We start from the raw sequence: 20068 nt of genomic DNA, 5'->3' as shown, positions 1-20068 counted from the left end.
TCTGAGACACAAGACAGTCATGCCTGCTTGGCTTTTTCTCGTTCCCTATATCTAGTCACCTTTTGTGTGAGTAGAAACAGATTGCCTTTACGTAATGCTGACTTGGTGCCAGACCCTGTGCTAAGTGCCTTACGTGCATTTCCTAGTTTAATCCTCAGAGCTACCTATGAAGTAGGTACTATTACCATTCCCACTTTACAGATGAAGAAACTGAGGCACAGAGAGGTGAAACAACTCTCTTGTAGCTTGTATTGGGTGGAGCCAGGATTCAAAGCAAGGCAGTCTCTGGAATCTGTTCCTAGCCATTCTGCTATCTGGCTCCTTGAGTTTGCGTAGTATTTCTTAGACTTTAACATACAAGTAAGTTACCCGGGATTTTGTTAAAATGCAGATTCTGAATTAGTAGGTCTGGGATGGGGCCAGAGATTTAGCTTATCTAACAAGCTCCTAGGAGATGCCAATGCTGCTGGTATAGGTTGGGAGGGTCCTGCTCCTTAGTCATCTGGTGTGTCTTATTACTACTCCTCTACCCTCCTTCTCTGCTAAGGACTGGGAGCCATCTCCACTGCCTGGGGTGCTGGTCCCCACAGCCACCCCTGCCTTTGACAGTGACCCTGAGATCTCTGATGTGGATGAGGATGAGCCAGGGGGCCTGGTGGGCTCCGTGGACATTGTCTCCCCCAGCAGCCACTCAGACGCCCAGACCCTGGCCATGATGCTGCAGGAGCAGCTGGATGCTATCAACGAGGAGATCAGGTTAGGGCAGGGGTGGAGGGCCTGGGAGGTTCCTTGAAGGACAGAGGCTCTTTGTGTTTGGTCACTGCAGGAGAGATTCTACATGTGTTTGCTTGTCTCTTACAGCTGGACCTTAGAGTGCCACAGTTTAGGGACCCTGTGTGGAGCATCAGGCAAGGTTCTGGCCCAGTGCTGGACAGAGAGGGGTAGGACCTCAGATTGACTTCTTAGGCTTCATTTTCTCTCCCGGGTCTATGGAGACTGTGTTCCTGAAGCTCCTGAAGCTAAACGTAACCATTATGAGTGTAGTTCCCACATACTGAGGCCAACTCAGGGTGAGAGCTTTGGTCAGTCTAATCACAGTCACTGGAGGAGACAGCATTATCTCCATTTTATAGACAAGGAAACAAACCAGAGAGATTAAGTGATTTGCCCAAAGCGATGCAGTAAGTGGCAGAGCCAGGATTCAAACTCGGGTCTAAACTCAGTGCACTGTGTCATGCCTCTGGTCTCTAATGAGGCATCAAACAGAAACCATTGGCAGGGAATGTTATGAAGACCTGCACTTCACCCTGCCTTTGTAGAGAGTTTATTAATGTTTGTGACAAACAGCAAGAGAAAATCCAAACCAGAGAATGTCAGAGCTTTACAGGGCTGTAGGGGTCATCTGGTTCAATGGTTCCCACACTTTTGGATTTCACAGACCAGCTAAGAAGAAAACACTGGACACACACACACACACACACACACACACACACACACACAAAGAGAAGGGTACTAACACAGGACTGCCAACTTTCATTCTGCAGAATGAAACATTAAAGATAATTACCATTTCCTATCACAACCATTCTACAAAAGAAAGGATATTTTAACATCCCTAAAGTTGGAAAGACATGCTCTGAGAATAAAGATAGGTCCTGTTCCTAAAGGATAGTTGGCATGTTTACATTAGTTGTGTGTGTGTGTGTGTGTGTGTGTGTGTGAGAGAGAGAGAGAGAGAGAGAGAGAGTGTGCGTGTGTGTGAGTGTGCACACACACATTCCTCTCTGAGTGCCCCCTTCATACACATAACATTATCACTATTATTCTAATTTTTCCCTGGAACAGGAAAGGCTCCATCAGGGATCAGTATCAATTAAAGGTCCTGTGTTTGAGAAATACTGGCCTAGACCATTCCTGACATTGGGTATATTGGGAAACCGAGGCCCTATAGATAGTGGTAGGTCAAGAATTCTGACTTCCATGAAGGTTTATATTCCACTGACTAAATTGCCTTCTTTCCCAGCAACTGCTTTTGTTAAATTAGGGAGTTTTGTTACATTAGGCCAGTTAACAAGAAAGAGAGAAAATTGTCTAAGCTGCAGTGGGATAGAACCAACTCTGCCCACAGGGCCTTGTATGTCCCTGCAATGCCGAAAACAATGGGGCACACCTGGCCTTGCCTTCTACCTGGGGTCACTGGGTGGTGACTGCAGGCAGGGCCCACATCTGCCTCCTGCTCGTCCTCTCTGGGGCTAATCATGAGATCTGGTTTTGCCTGCCTCCCAGGATGATCCAGGAAGAGAAGGAGTCCACAGAGCTCCGTGCTGAGGAGATTGAGACACGAGTGACTAGTGGCAGCATGGAGGCCCTAAATCTGACCCAGCTGCGCAAACGTGGTTCCATCCCCACCTCTCTGACTGCCCTGTCCCTGGCCAGCGCATCCCCTCTGTTCAGCGGCCGCTCCACACCTAAGCTTACTTCCCGCAGTGCTACCCAGGACCTGGACCGAATGGGGGTCATGACCTTGGTGAGAGTCTTGGGGCAGTTGATGAACAACCTTGTCATCACTGGGCTTGGCCGAGGGGAGTTGAGAAGGCACAGCAGGGCTCACTCTCTCTCATTTGGGCCCCAGCATCTTCTTCTCATGATGTGTGCAGACCCTGGCATACCAGGTCACCAGCATGTCCTTCTGGGTCTGGAAAGGGCTATGTAGTATCTTCCTTACCCTCTCCCTTGGGTAATGCTTAAGAAACTCACCCAATGCCCATACCTCTTTCTCTCTTCCAGAGGTAGCCCTGATTTATTTTTTCAAGCCAGTTTTTTGTTGTTGTTGTTGTTGCTTTGTTTTGTTTTGCTGTGATATTCTCTTCAGGCCTGTGTGAGGCACTGAATCCTATCTTCTCATCCTAAGACCACTGGGCTCCCCTTGGGGTAGACTTTCAAGCAACCAAAGGGTAAGTCCAAGCTCACCCTTCACTCTCTCTTCCAGCCCAGTGACTTAAGAAAGCATAGGAGGAAGCTGCTGGTGAGTGCTGCATGATGACACAGGTACTAATAGGTTAATTCTCCCAGGCCTTTCCCTTTTGGCTTCTCCCCACTGGGCCCTTGAATCTGAGTCTGAACTCTGAGAGGCCCCTAGGGCCTCCCCTCTGCTTTTCTCCATGCTCCTCTGCCTGTCTGGGCTGGGTAGGCAGGCCCCAGATCTCTCCCTCTATCCCCTGACGTCTTCACTGTCTGTTCAGTCACCAGTGTCTCGGGAAGAGAACCGAGAGGATAAAGCCACCATAAAATGTGAGACTTCTCCTCCTTCCTCACCCAGGACGCTGCAGCTAGAGAAGCTTGGCCACCCAGCCCTGAGCCAGGAAGAAGGCAAGAGGTAAATGGAGCAGACCCCATATCGAGCCTCTCCATTCCCAAGTTTATCTCGTCCCTCTCTCTGCCTCTGAACAGGCTGCATCTCACTTGTCCCAGGTGTCTGAACATCTCACTTGTCACACCATCGGGGAAGGACAGTTCCATGTCTCCTTTGGTCACATGCTCTGATCATACCCCCTTAACCCTCCCAACTCTGACACTTACTGTAAGTTCTTCCTGAAGTCTAACTTCCATCTCTCATGCTGTAATTTAAGTATGTTTCTTCTCATTCCACCCGCTCCTGGCTGTCATCCTGTAGTGCTTTGGAGGATCCAGGCAGCAACCCCAGCAGCAGCAACAGCAGCCAGGACTCCTTGCACAAGGGCACCAAGCGCAAGGGCATCAAATCATCCATCGGCCGCCTGTTTGGGAAGAAGGAGAAAGGCAGGCTGATCCAGCTGAGCCAGGACGGAGCCACGGGCCATGGTCTCTGTCTCCTAGTAAATGGGTGCGAGTAGAGGGCAGAAGCAGGAGGGTATCCTTGGATCCAGTCTTCTCTGCCTGCCTCCCAGGGACCAGTGGGCAGAAGCCACAGACACAGAGATTCAGCTCCGGAGAAGTTTTCTGTTAGAGCTATTTCACAGCGGGAAGGGCTACCTCATGAGGTGGTAGCTCCTGCCACGAGAAGTGTCAGGCATCAGTGTCAGGCTGTTTATTTGATATGCTGTAGAAGGGGTTCCTGTATTCAGTGTGAGGTTGGACCTCTGAGGTTTCTTCCAATCTGGAGGTTTTCTGAGGTACTGTGCTCAGGACCTTCAGGAGAAATTTCTTAGTTCTTTCTCTAAGAGAGTCAGTTCTTAATTCCTAGTATATCTTGCCTTCAGGACTCAAAATATCACAATGCCTAATCATGACTTTGTAGACATTATAGTCAAGTAAGTGCTTGGGCAAGGGTAGCATTATTAACACCTCTATGACGATATAAAGTTCCAGTGTGTGCTTGGTGTGTGGTAGGTACACAATGAACGTTAGCTGTCTTCCTCTCCCTTCCCCATTCCTTCTTTCCTTTCTTCCTTTCCCTCCCTTCCTTCTTCTCTTTCCCTCATCTATTCAGTTATTTGTTCAATAGACACGTATTGAGTAACTACTGTAAACAAGGCTTAGTATTAGGTATCGGAGCAATAGTGCATTCCTTCAAGGAGCTCAGTTTCTAATGAAAAGGAAAAAATAAAGAGATGATTCTAAAACAATATTAAGATAGCAATAGACTCTGGGTGCTTCTGGAACTCAGAGGTCAGCCATGGAGTGGTGGGGGCGACAGGAGAAGCTTTCTCTGCTGGCAACACCTGGGCAGAAGCTTGAAGGCTAAGTGGGAATTAGCCAAGCCAAGAAGAGGTGTGTGTGGGGGGGGGAAGAGGCGGGGGGTAGGGGGGGTCTGAGAAAGGCAAAGATTCATGGGTATGAGAGTTTTGTAAGCAGTTGAGTCTATTCAGAGTGGGGAGGGAAGAGGGTGGGGGGAGCAGAAGAGGTGAGTTTAGACCCTAGGCTGGGGCCAGCTCATAAGGGCCTTGCAAAATATATTGTGGAGCCAGCCACATATGGGAGGGGGCAGGACTGAGAAGGTCTGGTCAGTGGACGAGGGATCTCGTGTTGAAGCCTTATGATTTCCTATGTTCCCCACACCACATTGGCACCTAAACCTAAGACAGCATCCCAGATTGGCTTCTGGATTACCAACACCCTCGGTCCTCTGTGCACTTGTGAGGAGTGACCAGGGCTTAAATGAATTGTAAAATGCTGCCCCTGCCATGAACTCTAGCATCAGTTCAGGAGATCCTTAACAGAAGAGGACAGAGCTATGCATGTTCCCTTTTGAGATTTGTGCAAGTGAGTGGCCCTGAGAAAGAGGCCCAAACACACATCTCTGAACGTGCCTCTTTCCCCACCCTCAACCCAGGTCAGGATAATTCTGTCTGAGCCTCGAAGCCCACTCTGGCTCTCCGGGTTTCCTTTTTCCCTTGGTTTGGAGGAGGGACAAGTTCTGTCTAGGATTCTGCTGCCGTTAGGGTGGAACGACTTCCATCCGTCTGGCTGAAAAACACCTCCAGGGCTGAGGCTCCCAGGGGAAGGTTCTCTGGGCTTGGGGTGACCCACTCGATGCCACTGTGGGACTGCCTGGTTGTAGGGATGTCATGTGGAGGCTCCAGGAATAATGGGTTGTCCCATCAGACCCTCGGGTTGTCACATGTTGAGGTCTTGCTGGTCTGCTCCCCGGTCCTGGCCCAGGCCAAGGGAGGAGAAGCAGAGAGGGCCTCGCTGATATGCCATCTCTTCCCTTCTAGTTCTGCTAATAGACTCTGAGCTCGGTCTGCAGGAGCCCATGGTACCTACCAAGCTGGGGACCCAGGCAGAAAAGAACCGGCGGCTGAAGAAGAAGTAAGAGCCACTGGCCAGTCTCTGCCAGGGTGGGGTCCAACCCCTCACACACTCTTTTCCCTGGACTGCCATGGGACTGAGCTCAGGCAGCCAGAGCCCAGCAAGGCCCTTTCTGGACTGAGTTGGTCTGGTCTAAGTGGGCACAGCAGGGTTTGGGAGGTTGTTCTTAGGATGACCTGAGTGAGAAGGAGACAAGGGTGCTGTGGGAGAGTGACCCAGCATCTGGGGATCTCTGGCAGAGCAGAGTAGAACGTGTTTCAGGCCATGTGCAAACAAAGCGAGAGCCCTCACCTCTGGGAATGGAGAGGTGTTGCTGCTTCATGTCTTGGTGTCACACTGCTTCAGGAATAGAGCAGGGGTGGCAGTCCAATGGTGGGGAGAAGGGGTAGTGGGAGTCCAACTCTTGGCACAGCCCATGGTCCCTGGGAGTAAGCTTGTTTGAGAAAGAAGGAAGGACTAGTGAGTCTGTTGTTCCTCTTCCTGAAAGACACCAGCTGCTTGAAGATGCCCGCAGAAAAGGAATGCCCTTTGCCCAGTGGGACGGCCCTACTGTGGTCTCCTGGCTAGAGGTAAACCTGGGCAAAGGGAGTCTAAGTCTACTCAGGGGTCTGGTGGGAAGGATGTGTGGACTGGGACAAGGACTCCTTGGGCAAAGGGGTGGTATTTCTAGAATTTTCCCAGCATGTTTCTCCCGTGCCAAGTGCACAGTGCCATACCTAGCACTTAGCCAGAATCGATGCTATATACTCATGCCTCTCAAGTAGCTAAGTCTGGATAAGGGCAATTAATCTTCACTGAGCCATTAAGACTTTCACAGGTGGTTTCATTCTTCCTATAGGTGCCCCCAGGAGCTAATCACCCATGCAATGTTGGTAAAGTCCCTTCACCTTCCCAGGCCTCAGATTTTTCATCTGTAAAATGGGAAAAAGAGGCATTTGATGATGGTCATCTCCACATTTCTAAATTCCTCTGCTCTTCATTTGCTGTTCTGAGGCCATGGATGAGGCCTGGCCCTTGCCTCTCAGTATTGCCAGACTTTTGCAGTGGAGCCCAGATCTCGGGAAAGGGGCTGAATTTACCCTCTGTGCCCCATATCTGCAGCTCTGGGTGGGGATGCCTGCTTGGTATGTGGCAGCCTGCCGGGCCAACGTCAAGAGTGGGGCCATCATGTCAGCCCTCTCGGACACAGAGATCCAGCGGGAAATTGGCATCAGCAATGCCCTGCACCGGCTCAAGCTCCGGCTGGCTATCCAGGAGATGGTGTCGCTGACCAGCCCCTCTGCCCCGCCCACCTCCAGGACTGTGAGTGGCCTCTCCCTCACCCAGGACATTTTCAGAAGCCCCAAAATAGTGTTTACAAAGTTTCATATTGGTCATTGGGAAGATGGTAGCATTTGAGTCCTGCCCCTTACTTCCCATCCCCACAAAGGGTTCCACCGGGTCTCCAAGAGGAGGTAACACTGTTGCTAGCAGAATCCCAGCAGGCCTAGTTCCCTGCTTCCCACGTACCACTCATGAGCTCCATCTCCCCATACCTACCCTGCCAGTAATTTTAGATCTTTGGGCAGAGTTTCCAAAGACAGGACTTCTGGGTTCTGTGTTTTTGCCAGAGGGAGTAGGGCATTTGTAAATTCTGGTCCTCTAACCTCTCCACAAGAATGTAAACCTCTCCATGGACCCCCAGGGTAAAATCTTTCACTGTAGTCCATCTCTGTGATTGGGGTCAGCCCTTATTCCAGATTCACACCATTTATTCATATTCATTCAGGAAACATTTGTTGGGTACTTCTTTGTGCCAGGCACTGTGCTAAGCAGTGCAGATACCGTAATAAAAGGGAGTTGCTCAGAGCTAGACGATGTGCAGAATTCTGGGCTGGGCCTGTGGGAGGACTCAGGGGAAGGGAGCTATGTCTTGTCCTTAGGGCTCCCAGCCTGATGGGGAGCCTAGGAGCTCACACGCAGGACCAGCTAGGTTTCCTCTCTGCTTACAGTCTTCTGGGAATGTCTGGGTCACCCATGAAGAGATGGAAACTCTGGCAACATCCACTAAAACAGTGAGTCTGGCCCTGGGCCCTGGGCCTGGGGTTAGGGCTGCTGACTTGCATGAGGATGAGGGAAAGGTTGTGGGAAGTCAAAGGGGCTTGTAGCTGATCTAATACGAGATTGGTATCCCTGATGTGTGATGGAGTTCTGTTCTCAGGGTGGCGGGTGGGTGGGAAAGAAATGAGAATGGAAACAGTTTGTGTGTGTTGGGGGGGTGGTCTATTCCAGCGGGTCACAAGTTCACCCTGGGCTACTGGTATACTCCAGTGAAGAAGAGCAGGGCTTGGGAGCGTTTTGCCCTGCTATTGTCATGAAGCCACAGAGTCCTTAACCCTTGTGCTTGAACCTTGGTGGAGGAACAGGGAGGGTTGGGAGGACCTGGCACCTCGCCTGACTGTGTTTCTGCCACACACACATTTGATCCCCTCTCACTGCAAACACAGGCACGTGCACCAGCCTTCTGTGCTCTCTTAACCTTCCCAACAAGCTTTCCCTAGTCACCCATTCAGCTACTGGGGTGTCTGCTCCTCCTTCTTGATGGGACCTTGGGTGGAGGCTGCCAGGTTTCTTGACTTTGCCTGTTTCCCCTGACATGCTGCACTCATTCCTAGGACAGTGAGGAGGGCAGCTGGGCTCAGGTAAGACCCCCTCCTCTTGTCTAGAACCAACTCTCAGCAGTTTGGGGTAGTGTTCTCCCAGCAGGTTCGCTCCCCTGCAGGACTCTCTGAGCCCCAGTCTTTTAGGTCCCTCTTCACACAAAGAGTCCTGGGCACAGGTTCTCTCCTCCGCTGAAGCCACCCACCTCCATCCTTCCTCATTCCCCTTTAGCTACTTCTGGTTTTTCACCATGGCAGGTGAGGGGCCTTGGAGGGCTGTGCCCCCAGCATGCCTGCCTCTTCCCCTCAGTTCGACCCTCTTTCCAGGAGTAATGAGACTTAGATTAGTATGAATCCTCTTCCTCTTCCTGTCCCTCTCAGGGGTAACCCTGGTGAGCTGAGCAAAGGGCTTTCATTCATTCACTTGGTGAGCAAGGATTTATTGAGCAGCTACTAGGTGTTAGGCCTTTCTATGCCCTCTGGATACAGAAGTGAGCAAACTTAGTCCTCATGGGGCTTATATTCTAGGGGAGAAACAGACAGTAAACAAACAAATAAATGGATAATATATCAGATAGATGTAAGTGCCATGAATAAAAATGAAGCACGTTGTACTGTTCATACTTGTTGGGCAACCCCATCAACAGGAGACTGGACAGATCAGTTACAGTATGTTCTCACAGTAAAACACTATTTAGCAAAGGGAATGGATGACTCAGACATATAGTGTAAAGTGAAAAGTGTAAGTCCCCAAAGATTTTCTATTAAAACTCAAAAACAAGCAAATTTAAACATATTATTTAGCGAAATATACCTTGGTGACTATAAGAACATTTTTTCAAGCAGGGGCATCATGGACAGAAAACTCAGCATGGTGGTTACCTCTAGGGGGGCAGTAGGGCATAAGATGGGGAAAAAGAGCATAAGGATGGATGCAACAGTGTGGATAACATGGATGGTGTCCAAGGATGTCAACTTCGTTTTTATGCTTAGTAATGAACATATGCTACATATGTTTTATATGTATCAATTGTTTTATTTTAAAAGATAACAAAATAAAATGTTCAATTCTAAAAAAATCAAGGTGGGTAAGGAAAGAGACTGATGGAGGGTTACCATTAAAATTCGTTCTAAGGATAGATGGTTAAGGAGGTCCCTGCCCTCAAGGCAGGAGGCAACGACTAAGTGGAGCAGGCCTCTCAGAACCAGACTGGGTGGGCGGTGGGGCGCACAGTGTATGGTGGGGTGGGGAGGCGGCACACGAAGGACCTAGAGAATCTCTGAAGAGACAACCAAGCCTTAGAGAAGAGCGCTGGCAGGCGCAGTTCACCTTACTTCATTTTTGTATATCTTTAGCCAAACGTAACTCCCTGTGGACCGTGTGAGGCCAGTTTCCCAAGTGAGACTGGCTTTCTTTGTCACTCTGCAGGCCCTCTGTAATGCAGCCTATCCGCTGGGCTCAGCAGGCTTGAGGCTGACTGAAAATCAGGAAGGCGAGTCTGCCTTACAGCACCACAGATGCATTTCAGAGTCGATGGGAAGGATTTCCTATGACTTGCTGCCTAGGTGGCTGCTTCTGTTCATTAGTGTAGATAATTGATAAGTGAGTGGGAATATATCATTCCAGGATCTTAAAAAGCTCCATTTAAAATCCTCACCTCCCGCCTCTACCAGCCCCTCAGTGAAAGTAAGCTGAATTTTTTTTGAACTGCTAGCTGCAACCTGCCTGCGCTGCCTTTGCCCCCAGCCTCCTCCATCTTGTTCTCCAGACCCTGGCCTATGGGGACATGAACCACGAGTGGATTGGGAACCAGTGGCTGCCCAGCCTGGGGCTCCCCCAGTACCGCAGCTACTTCATGGAGTGCCTTGTGGACGCTCGCATGCTGGATCACCTCACCAAGAAGGACCTGCGGGTCCACCTGAAGATGGTGGACAGCTTCCACCGGTGAGCCAGGCTGGAACCCGGGGCCACCTCCCTACACAGGTCTCCCCCAACTCTGGGGGTCTGTCTCCAGGAATAGAGGTGCTTCCATCTCTTTCTTTGCCTGTTCTGGGTGGTAACAGGTCTCCCTTTGGGGAAAGCCAAATCTTTGTCTCCCCTGCAGTTTGAGGGTTTAGTCTTCTCACCTCCAACCCTTAAGACACAGTCATTTCTCTTTAGCTTCACTTGGAAAATTTTCCCCCTAGATATGAATTTTATTTCTTGTCATTGAGCTTGCTGAATTCTCTACATTTACCCTGAGAAGACTCACACTGAACCCAGCATCTATTTTAGGTGTCTAATTCCTTACAAGATGAGAGGAAAGTTCTTTCTGGATGCTTGCCCTGCCAACATCCCAGATCTGAGCCTCTCAGTTTTAAACACACATCCTTTTGTACAGGAAGTCATCCAGTGTTCTCCTCCTCTTTGTTGAAAAGGTCTTCTGTGCAAAAGTATCTGCAGTGGAGGTCACAAACTGGGGGCCTGAGGGCAGAATTTGGCTCACACATGTAATTTGTTTGGCCTACATTGTATTTTTAAAACTGTGACCTTAGCTGCCAATATTTAAACACTAGGAAATGTTAAACAAAATTCTGGATGTCTGGCTTCTCTTGAAAAAGAGAAAGCTCTATGGGCACATCCCAGCATGGAAACAACCAGCTGGAGCTAGGGAGGCAGCCCTCCTAAGACATAGGTTTTCGGTAATGGTTCCAGGAGTTGATAGGTTTTAGGAAGTCCTTTTTAACATCCAACTTCAAATCACACAGGCTGCTATTTGAGCCAGGTCTTTTATCTTGAGTAGTTAATGTGACAAAGGGTGGAGCTGGGAGTGTGTGGCGTTTCAAGGTTCTTTTAGGGCTCTGCAGGTGTCCCTTGGTCTCTCCAACTCACAAACAACAAAAAGTTATATTTGGAAGGGATTTAGTTAGCCTCCATATTTTATGGGTGAGGAAACTGAGGCATGGGAAGGAGCAGCGGCCTGAGGTCACGCAGGGATGCTACCAAAATGCAAGTCTCCTGACTGAAACCCAGTTCTCTTGCCACCACATTGCAGAGCCACCTATGCTGGAACCCCCATCTGTGTCTGCCCTGAGCACCACCCCTCCCTCACCACCGGGGCTGAAAGAGAATCTTTTGTTTCTGTCAATCTGGGAGGCTGCCAGGCCTAGCTGCACCTGTTCCCTCCTCAGTGATTGATAGGGCTGGGGAGAGAAGGGCCATTCCCCACCAAGCTGAGATGTGGCTCGGCTGCTAGAGGATCAGGCAGCCCAACCCTATACAGCATTATGGAAGTCCTTCCCCGACCCTTTGCCCATGAGAGACTCTCAGCCTATATACACGGTTCCAGATTTAGCTCTAAATCTTGGGTACTTCACAGTTTCTAAAACATTTCCACATTTCTTACCTCAATTAGGTATATAACTGCTTTTTTTCCACTTAATATTTCATAAGCATGTTCTTATATCTTTAAAAATTCTTTTAAATCATACTTTTTTAACGATGAGAAAGAGTTATTTAAAAACTCTCCGTTCACAGATGGGGAAAACAAGTCCAATAGAGACTGAGTGTCACCAGGTCACTCAGCCAAGTGGTTACAGAATGGGGCCGGCATCCTTCTTTCTTGACACCCAACTCAGAGCTCTTTTCCTTAGACCATAGTGTTCTATTGAGCAGGTTTCCATGAGAATCTCCTATTTTGATAGGAGAAAAAGCACACACAATAATTAGTAATGTCCTCCCAAAAGTGGTACCATTACTGAATGCCTCTGATGTTCAGGGGCTGGTCTAAGCCCTTTCATACAGGATCACCTTTAATGCTCACAGTAACTCTGCAGGAGAGTTATGACCCCCATCTCACATATGCTGAGTGCCACTCAACTGGGAAGTGGCACAGCTGGCATTCAGATCCAGGTTGATCTGACTTTAAGGCCTTTATATTTTTGCTAAGATGTGCAACAGCTTTGAAAGTCATAGGAACTGAACTGAAAATTATAGTAAGTGAGATTGAAATTAGAGGCATTTCCAGTTAGGAGGTATGTGTGCATCTGCCCCCTCCAGGAAACCAAGGCTTAAACCAGTGGCCTTGAGCAGGATTCCTTAGAAGTGGTGTCTCTGAGCTATAAGGGTTTGTTCTAGGCAGATGGGCTACCTGGGTAGAACTGAGGGGAGAGAAGTAGGGAGAAATCAAGCATAATTTAATCTCACAAAGCAATGGCCTCAATGATAGAGTCAAAAGTATTTGGAATTGGGAGAGACCTATTTTATTCCTCCACTTTGTAGATGACAAAACCCAGAGAGGCTGAATGCAGAGTAGTGTTCAAGTTTAAAGAAGAACACTACAGGGAAAGCTGCCCAAGATGGAATGAGCTGCATCAAGAGGTAGTGAGTTCCCTGTCACCAGAGGTATTTAGGCAGAGGTGTTCATAATACTCAGAAGGCTGTTACAGAGGTGACTCCTGCATTAGGTGGGGAGCTTGGCCTGATAGTGTGTGGGGTCCCTTCTAACCTACGGATTCTTTGATTCGTGGCCTGGCTTAGTAATTATTTATTGAGTGCTTACTATGCACCTGGTACAGTTTAAAGTACTTTTAGTACTTTATGTGAATTATTTCACATCATTCGTTTAGCATTTATGGTGTTTACATTTGTGGAATGTGTCAGGCACCATCCTAGGTGTTTGAGATACATCAGTGAACAAAACAAACCTCCTTGCCCTCATGGAGCTTACATTGTAACTGGGAGAGACAGACAAGGAATTATAAATATATAGAATGTTAATAGATAAAAGGTGGTAGAAAAAAAATTAGACCAGAGTAAGGGGGATTGGTGGTGCTGGTGATGTTGCAGTTTTAAATCAGGTGGACAAGGTAACTACTGAATTTAAAATATAACATTTGAGCAAAAACTTAAAGGAGACAAGGGGGTAAGCCATGTAGCAGACTGGGGGGCAGGGAGGGGGTGTGTTCCAGGCAGAAGGAGCAGCCACTGCAAAGGCCCCAAAGCACATAGGCCAAGCGTTCCTGCCATGTTTGAGGAACAGCAGGGCTCTCAGTATAGGGGCAGATCACGTTGTAGGCCATTGTAAGGACTCTGAGTGAAATGGGGACACAAAAGAATATCTGTAGGGTTCTTTGTCATTCCAGTGCCTGGAGAGGGAGGGATATGTTGCTATCATTCAAAGAACTTTCCTTTGTCAAGCAGGCCCACACCCTGGCTGAGAGGGAGGGCTTGGGGTAGGCAGAGAGAGGGAAGTGGCCTTGTGATGGATTATGTCTAAGCCCTGGAGGAAGGAGGAGAAGGAGTGGGCTGTGATGCTCTTTGTGCTGGAGCATATAGGTCTTGATGGGCTGTGGTTGGTGCTGGATATGGGGCAGATGTGGTAGAAACGTGGCCCCACTGAGGCTCTGGCTCAGGGGGACTGTGTGCCTGCAGAACCAGTCTTCAGTATGGCATCATGTGTCTGAAGAGGCTGAACTATGACCGGAAGGAGCTGGAGAAGAGGCGGGAAGAAAGCCAGCATGAGATCAAGGGTAAGCTTGTCAGGCTCAGTAGAGCCTCCTCTGAAAGTTGTGGTGGGAGCGGCCTTGGGGGAGCAGGGACCTGCCTCACTGATCCCTGCCTTGGGCTGAGTGAAGGGAGAAGAGGCATTCTGTGCCACAGGGAAGCTCCAAATCTAAGAGGGAAGACACAGCCCTTAGGGAGCAGGGAGCTCCCAGTCTGTTGAGGGAGACACAATCCATGCCCAAAGGATGCTGCCATCTGGTGGAGGAAAAATAGCCCCTGCCCAATCAGCTGCAACATCCCCCTCCCCAACACATTAGACGATGGCCACCAACGAGACAAATGCAGTGATCCCCTTGGGTTAGTGCTACAGACTGGTGTGAGAAAGTGCTCGTGGAACTTGGTGATCTGGGTGGGGCTGGACAGGAAAGAAAGGCAAGTCTTAGAAGAGACCTTGAAGGTAGAAAGAATAAGAAGAGGGCCATTCCCGCCTGGGGGCAGTGGATGACTGGTACAGGGGCTCTGGGGAGAAAGCCTATTAGCCTGACCCTGAGTCTTGCAGGCTGGCAAGAATGGAGTGGTATGGGGCTGGTTCTCCAAGAGCCCAGGTGCCAAGGAGGACAGAAAGAAGATGTGGAAAGTTGAGGGGGGTAGGGGTGGCTAGGAGCCAAGAGAACAGGGTGGACTGGGGCTCTGGGTCTAGGAACCGCTATTTCTGTCCCTGGAGGGGCCTTGGCCAAACCTGTCTCTTTCTGCTCCTTTTCTTCCCCTGCCCTCCAGATGTGCTGGTCTGGACCAATGACCAGGTGGTTCATTGGGTCCAGTCTATTGGGCTCCGGGACTATGCAGGAAACCTGCATGAGAGTGGTGTGCATGGTGCTCTGCTGGCCCTGGACGAGAACTTCGACCACAACACGTTGGCCCTGGTCCTCCAGATACCCACACAGAATACCCAGGTAGGCTGTAAGTCTCAATCAGTCTGATCTTGGTCATCAGTCTCAATCTTGGTCTCTCCCTTTCCTCCACTCTCTTGCTCTCTCTCCCTCTGATATGCGCAAGTTTATGGATTGGTGGGAGGGCTTTCTGGAGGCCTGTTCTAGAGGGGATCACAAATGTCCTCAAACCTCCAAGTGGTCCCTGTGCATAACCAAGCCCCCCTAGGAAACAAGTGCCCTTCACATACAGAGCACGTTCAGCACAGGCCTGGAATACTGTGTTAATCCCCACACTGCAGTGAGCACCCCCATCTCCTCCCAGCCCCATCTTTACAGCTGAGACTTTTCCTCTACTTGCTTCTCTGACCTATTCATAGAAGAAAACTAGCGCTGGGGCCCACAAGGACCAGAGAACCCATATCCCCTTTGTTTCCCGCCCCCCCCCCACCCCGCCCCAGGGGTCTGTTCCTGGGTCCCTAGGCTTTAGAAAGTTAAATATACCAAATAACACAGCCCAGAGCTTCTCCATGCCAGGGCTTTGTCTCCCTGTCAACAGCTCAAAAGATTAGACATCTCCTTCCATTACATTTGATAATTATTATGGAGCTGTCATCTAAGAATATACCTAAATTCTCTTGAACCTATTTATATGTTTGGCTTTTTTAACTTCCTGTGGGTAATGGACTCTAGAATTACTACCTGTTGTGTAAAGTACTATCTAATTTTATTTGTCCTAAATGTACCCACAGTCGGCTCCCCCAGGGAAGAGAATTGCCTCATCCTAATTGTCTACGATTTAGTACGGGTATTTGTATTTGACTAGCTCTCACCTTCTGTGATTTCATAAACTCTGATTGTGTTGCCTCTGGGTCCAAGCTTTTGTTTCTTCAGACAGAGTGGTCTTAATTCTTTTAGCCTTTCCTCATATAGACTTGTCTCCATGCCCTGATCATTTTAGCTGCCCTTGTCTGGACTGTTTGCAGCTGTCAGATCTCTTGAAATTCAGCCACCAGAGCTGCACAAGCTATTCTGGGAGTAGACGAGTTTTCGCTTGTGTGAGGATAGGGCTGAGTTGTCTTGTAATTTTGGGTGGAGTGTTGGCCTTTTAGGGGTGATGGCAGCACACTGGGCCAGGGCATCCTACAGTCTCTCTGCAATGACCCATCCCAACCAGTCAGAATGGATAGCACAGAGTCCCCTCGCTCTCTAGGAAGAGCTGAGATTTCCCCCAAGCTGCAATTTTTCTTATTTTAATCAAGGAGTCATTTTTAATTTTATTTATTTATTTATTTATGGCTGCATGGCACGCGGGCACAGTAGTTGTGGCTCGTGGGCTCCAGAGTGCAGGCTCAGTAGTTGTGGCACATGGGCTTAGTTGCTCTGCGGCATGTGAGATCTTCCCGGACCAGGGATTGAACCCATGTCCCCTGAGTTGGCAGGCAGATTCTTAACCACTGCGCCACCAGGGAAATCCCAATGCAATTTTTCTATGCTCGCCCATTTCCAACCCCATCAGCTGCTTTCTTGCCCACTCATACAACTTTGTGAAACGTTTCTGAAGTTTGTAAATGTCATAGTCACCTTTCATTACCCAGAGGAACAGTGTCACCTGGATACTTGAAAATTAACTATGCTTCTCCTTTCTGATCACTTAAAAAAATATTATGTTCCCAATACCAACAAAGACTGTCCCCACAGAATTCTATGGTTAATATTATCTACCCAGAAATGGGCTTGTTTTTCTCTCATTTCCTATCTCGAAATACATCCAGTTTTTGTGGACAGCAGTACATCTGTAAAGAGTAGCAGGGCTACTCTCTGTTGCTCTCTAACCGTTTTTATTATTCTGACCCGTTCATTTAGCTTAGCTATTAGGGGAAGTAGGATCTGACCCAATATGGAATCCTTCATTAAAAATGGTTCAGAATATCTGGTGGTAATTTTGAAAATTTTCTTGTTTCTGGCATTTCTCAAATCTCCTAGCGAGAAATTGCTGGGAGGCCTATAGAGAAGGCCTTTATGCCCCACTCAGCCCAAGGGCCACCAATATCCATGACTGAGCAGTTTTCCTAAGTTTAATTTTTGATGTGGAACTTTATAAAATACATTTATATAATCTAAATAAGTTAAATCTTCATTATCCATGGTCTACATGCTTAATTTACCCCTCCAGAAAGATAGTATGGCATGATATTCCCTTACAGAGACAAACTGTGGGGGTTTTTTCCCCAGTAGGTGAAGTCTGTCCATCCACGTGTTCTATGATCCTACTTTTTAAAAAAATTATAGTTTTCTAATTTGCTCCATATGAAAAAAATTGTAAGGTTAACATTTTGACTTCTCAGAGGACACCGAGGTTAGCTCAAAGGAGCGGCATCAAGGGCTAATGGGTTAAATGCACTGAAAACCCCATCTCTGCCCTTGGACCCCCTAGGAAACAGGTGAAAGATGGCATTAGAGGTCACTAACTATAGCCCCTCCCTTCTCTCCCCCTTTGACCCTGTGGACTCCAGGCACGCCAGGTGATGGAGAGAGAGTTCAACAACCTGTTGGCCTTAGGCACAGACCGGAAACTGGATGATGTGAGTACCTGGCTGTGAACTGGTCACTGTTGGTTTGTTGGAGTTCATGAGTTCTGCTTTCCTCAGGCTAATGACTGGTGGGGTGGCCTAAGGGAGGAGAGTCATAGAGGATGGGCATGATATCAGGGGGTTGGGGAGGCAGGGACAGGCCTAGCAATAGGCCTGGAGAAGTCTCTATGAAACTCCTTCTGGGTACCTCTAGCCTCTTCCAACTCTGTGCCCTAAACCTCCTAACCACACAGGATCAGAGGTTTTCCCCAAAGGTCATCTCTTTGGGATCATACCTTTTTCTTTATCTTTTAGAGCCCCTCTCTTCAGTGCTGTGAGCACAGCATATCTCCAGCCTGCTAAGTTTCCCACCCATCCAATAGTGTGGTTGTTTGGAGGTAGACATTATTCTGAGGTCATTAAATGACAGGTTTGCTCACATGTTCCTCAGTGCAGTTTGACACAGCTAAACACATGGCTCAGGCTTCTATCATCCCAGCTTCCTTTCTAGTTTTACTCTTATGCCCCAGGTCACTGAAGCAACAGTCCCTTCCAACTGAGTTTCATCAGGCCTTCTCCTTGAGTTCAGGTTGGACTATGTCTTGGAAGACTCCGAAGTTCTAGCCATAATGCTCCTGTTAGAGATGCTCCTAATCTAGCTTTAGGATGCTAGATTGATGCTCCTAGCACAATGCTCCTCCTAAAACATACGTGTTTCCTGAGGGCACAGCCCCCTCCCCAGCCCTTGCCTCCTCTCCCCTTCCTCCTCCCTCCTCCCTTTCTTACCATTAACCTTGCCTGCCTTCGCTGTCAGGTCTGCCTTAGCTGCCTTGGTTCCAAACAAGTTAAAAAAGAGCCCAGACTGTTTATTTTTAGCTTCTCCATCTTCAATCAGAACTGTTTCTGATCCCCATTTTCTCTGCAGCACCCCTACCTCTACCAATGCCTCTGTTTAGACTTCTGGGCCTCCTTGTGGGACACCATTAGTGTTATCTGCTTATCAGTTAGTCTCTTCTTAGTTGGGTTTAACAGGGCTAAACCCCACCTTTGTGGAATGACTACTGCACCTCGGTAGATAGGACACACTCAGAAACATACAGAATTTGTGGAGGGGTGTTTTCTTCACAGAGGTGCCTTGAAATTTGGAGTGTGTTATTTACACACACACATATATTACATACATATTACATATGTATGTGTGTGTATGCCACTCAAGGAGAGAAACTGCCAGACCCCACCAGATGTCCCCACTCTGAGATCTGAATCTTCCCAATGCCCCTGCAAGGTGGACCCTCCTACTTATTCCCCACCCACTAGGTTCTAAGCTTTCTTTGATACAGCTTTCCCATATATCTTCGAATGGTGCTTTCTAATTTAGAAAACTCTTTACTCCTTCAATCCTAACAAAAATATTCTCTGAATGCCTACTCTGGGCCAGGCATTGGGCAAGGCATGGTGGTGCAGTGATGACAGACATCTTATTTTATGCTAACAATCATCATGTGAGACAGGTTATTATGCCATCTTACAGATGAGGAATTGAAGCTCAAAGAGGTAACTTACTTGCTGTCACAGATAACTTACCTGCAGTCACAGGCTGACATGTGGCAGAGCCAGACTGGAGCAGAAGTGTATCCGATTCCTGTGTTCTTTTTCCTACCTCCTGCTGCCTCCTAAAAGTGGAGACAGCTGTCCTATCAGGCTTCAGGCATTGGGGTGGTTACTGAGTAGGTGACATCATCTTGGCAATGTAGTGGGGCTTTCTGGGATGCAGCTAAGTGTGGGGCTGGAGGGAACTGATTCTTTAAAAGGAAGCTTAAGTAGAAGGCCAGGTCCTAGGAATAAGGTGAGATTTGGGGGTGGGGGGAGTGGCAGGTGGGAGGGTGGAGATCCAAGAGACTGCCTCCTGTCCAGCCATCCAGCACACCATCAGCAACCTTGAGCTGTCTCTTTCAACTGTTTCCTTTGACAATTCTGGTTCTCAGTCTCCCCTCTCAAGCTTCAAGGCCCTGGAGGGCTATATCCAGTTCTCCCATGCATGGATGTCAGGACTCAAGGGAAATGAGGAGATGAGGAACACAAAGAACATCTGATTATTAGGGGACAGGGGAGAAAAACAGAAACTAGTCCTTAGGGTCAGTTGAAGATAGAAATGGAGAGAGAGAGAGCGTGCAGAAGAGAAGGGTCTCTAGATTAGGTTAAAGATAGGATCATGGCGAAGACAGAAATGATGAGGAAAGTTCCTGATAAACTCAGGGATGGGATGCCTGCCTAGGGAGCCAGCTGCCATTTAGCAAATATTTATCGAGGGCCTATGGTGTTCCCAGGCACTACTCAGGTCTGCGGATATATTGGTTGGAACAAAAAAGATCATAATCTCTGTCCCATGAAGCATAGAATTTGAAAGGGGTGGGGTGGGGGGAGGAAGAGAGGGAGAGAAAGGAATTAATGAAATAATCTCATAAGTACATTTAAAAATGCTATGATGAATGCTATGACAGAGATACACGGTGCTAAGAACTGATGGGGGCATTTGGCCTACTCAGGGCACAAACAACAAACCCTAATGGGGTTGGGAGAGGTTGTTTAGGTGAGAACTGGTGGGTTAGTGTCTCTTATTCCTGCTGCTAGCAGTCTACATGCACCAGTTCC

At 48.5% G+C, this 20068-nt stretch overlaps 1 protein-coding gene across 16 annotated transcripts in view; it reads left to right on the top strand.

The window, feature by feature from the left end:
• The window catches only part of PPFIA4 (PTPRF interacting protein alpha 4), a 48071-nt gene that overhangs the window by 24014 nt on the left and 3989 nt on the right, over positions 1 to 20068 (top strand). For 11 of the 16 annotated variants that reach the window (XM_067729384.1, XM_067729386.1, XM_067729395.1 and 8 more), the window contains 14 exons: positions 548 to 756; positions 2287 to 2527; positions 2990 to 3025; positions 3243 to 3376; positions 3674 to 3840; positions 5697 to 5790; positions 6278 to 6359; positions 6892 to 7092; positions 7782 to 7844; positions 8445 to 8471; positions 10199 to 10374; positions 13843 to 13940; positions 14692 to 14867; positions 17360 to 17428. In XM_067729384.1, the coding sequence (XP_067585485.1) occupies positions 548 to 756; positions 2287 to 2527; positions 2990 to 3025; positions 3243 to 3376; positions 3674 to 3840; positions 5697 to 5790; positions 6278 to 6359; positions 6892 to 7092; positions 7782 to 7844; positions 8445 to 8471; positions 10199 to 10374; positions 13843 to 13940; positions 14692 to 14867; positions 17360 to 17428 (1773 nt within the window). Of the gene's footprint in view, positions 1 to 547; positions 757 to 2286; positions 2528 to 2989; positions 3026 to 3242; positions 3377 to 3673; positions 3841 to 5696; positions 5791 to 6277; positions 6360 to 6891; positions 7093 to 7781; positions 7845 to 8444; positions 8472 to 10176; positions 10375 to 13842; positions 13941 to 14691; positions 14868 to 17359; positions 17429 to 20068 lie in introns of those variants that run through there. The other 5 variants (XM_067729397.1, XM_067729394.1, XM_067729390.1 and 2 more) reach the window with 3 other exon arrangements.

Source organism: Pseudorca crassidens, chromosome 2 (assembly GCF_039906515.1).
Source record: "Pseudorca crassidens isolate mPseCra1 chromosome 2, mPseCra1.hap1, whole genome shotgun sequence".
In the NCBI taxonomy this organism is placed as follows: domain Eukaryota; kingdom Metazoa; phylum Chordata; class Mammalia; order Artiodactyla; family Delphinidae; genus Pseudorca; species Pseudorca crassidens.
Note: the sequence above shows the minus strand (reverse complement) of the source record. Positions and strands in the feature narration are given on the sequence as shown.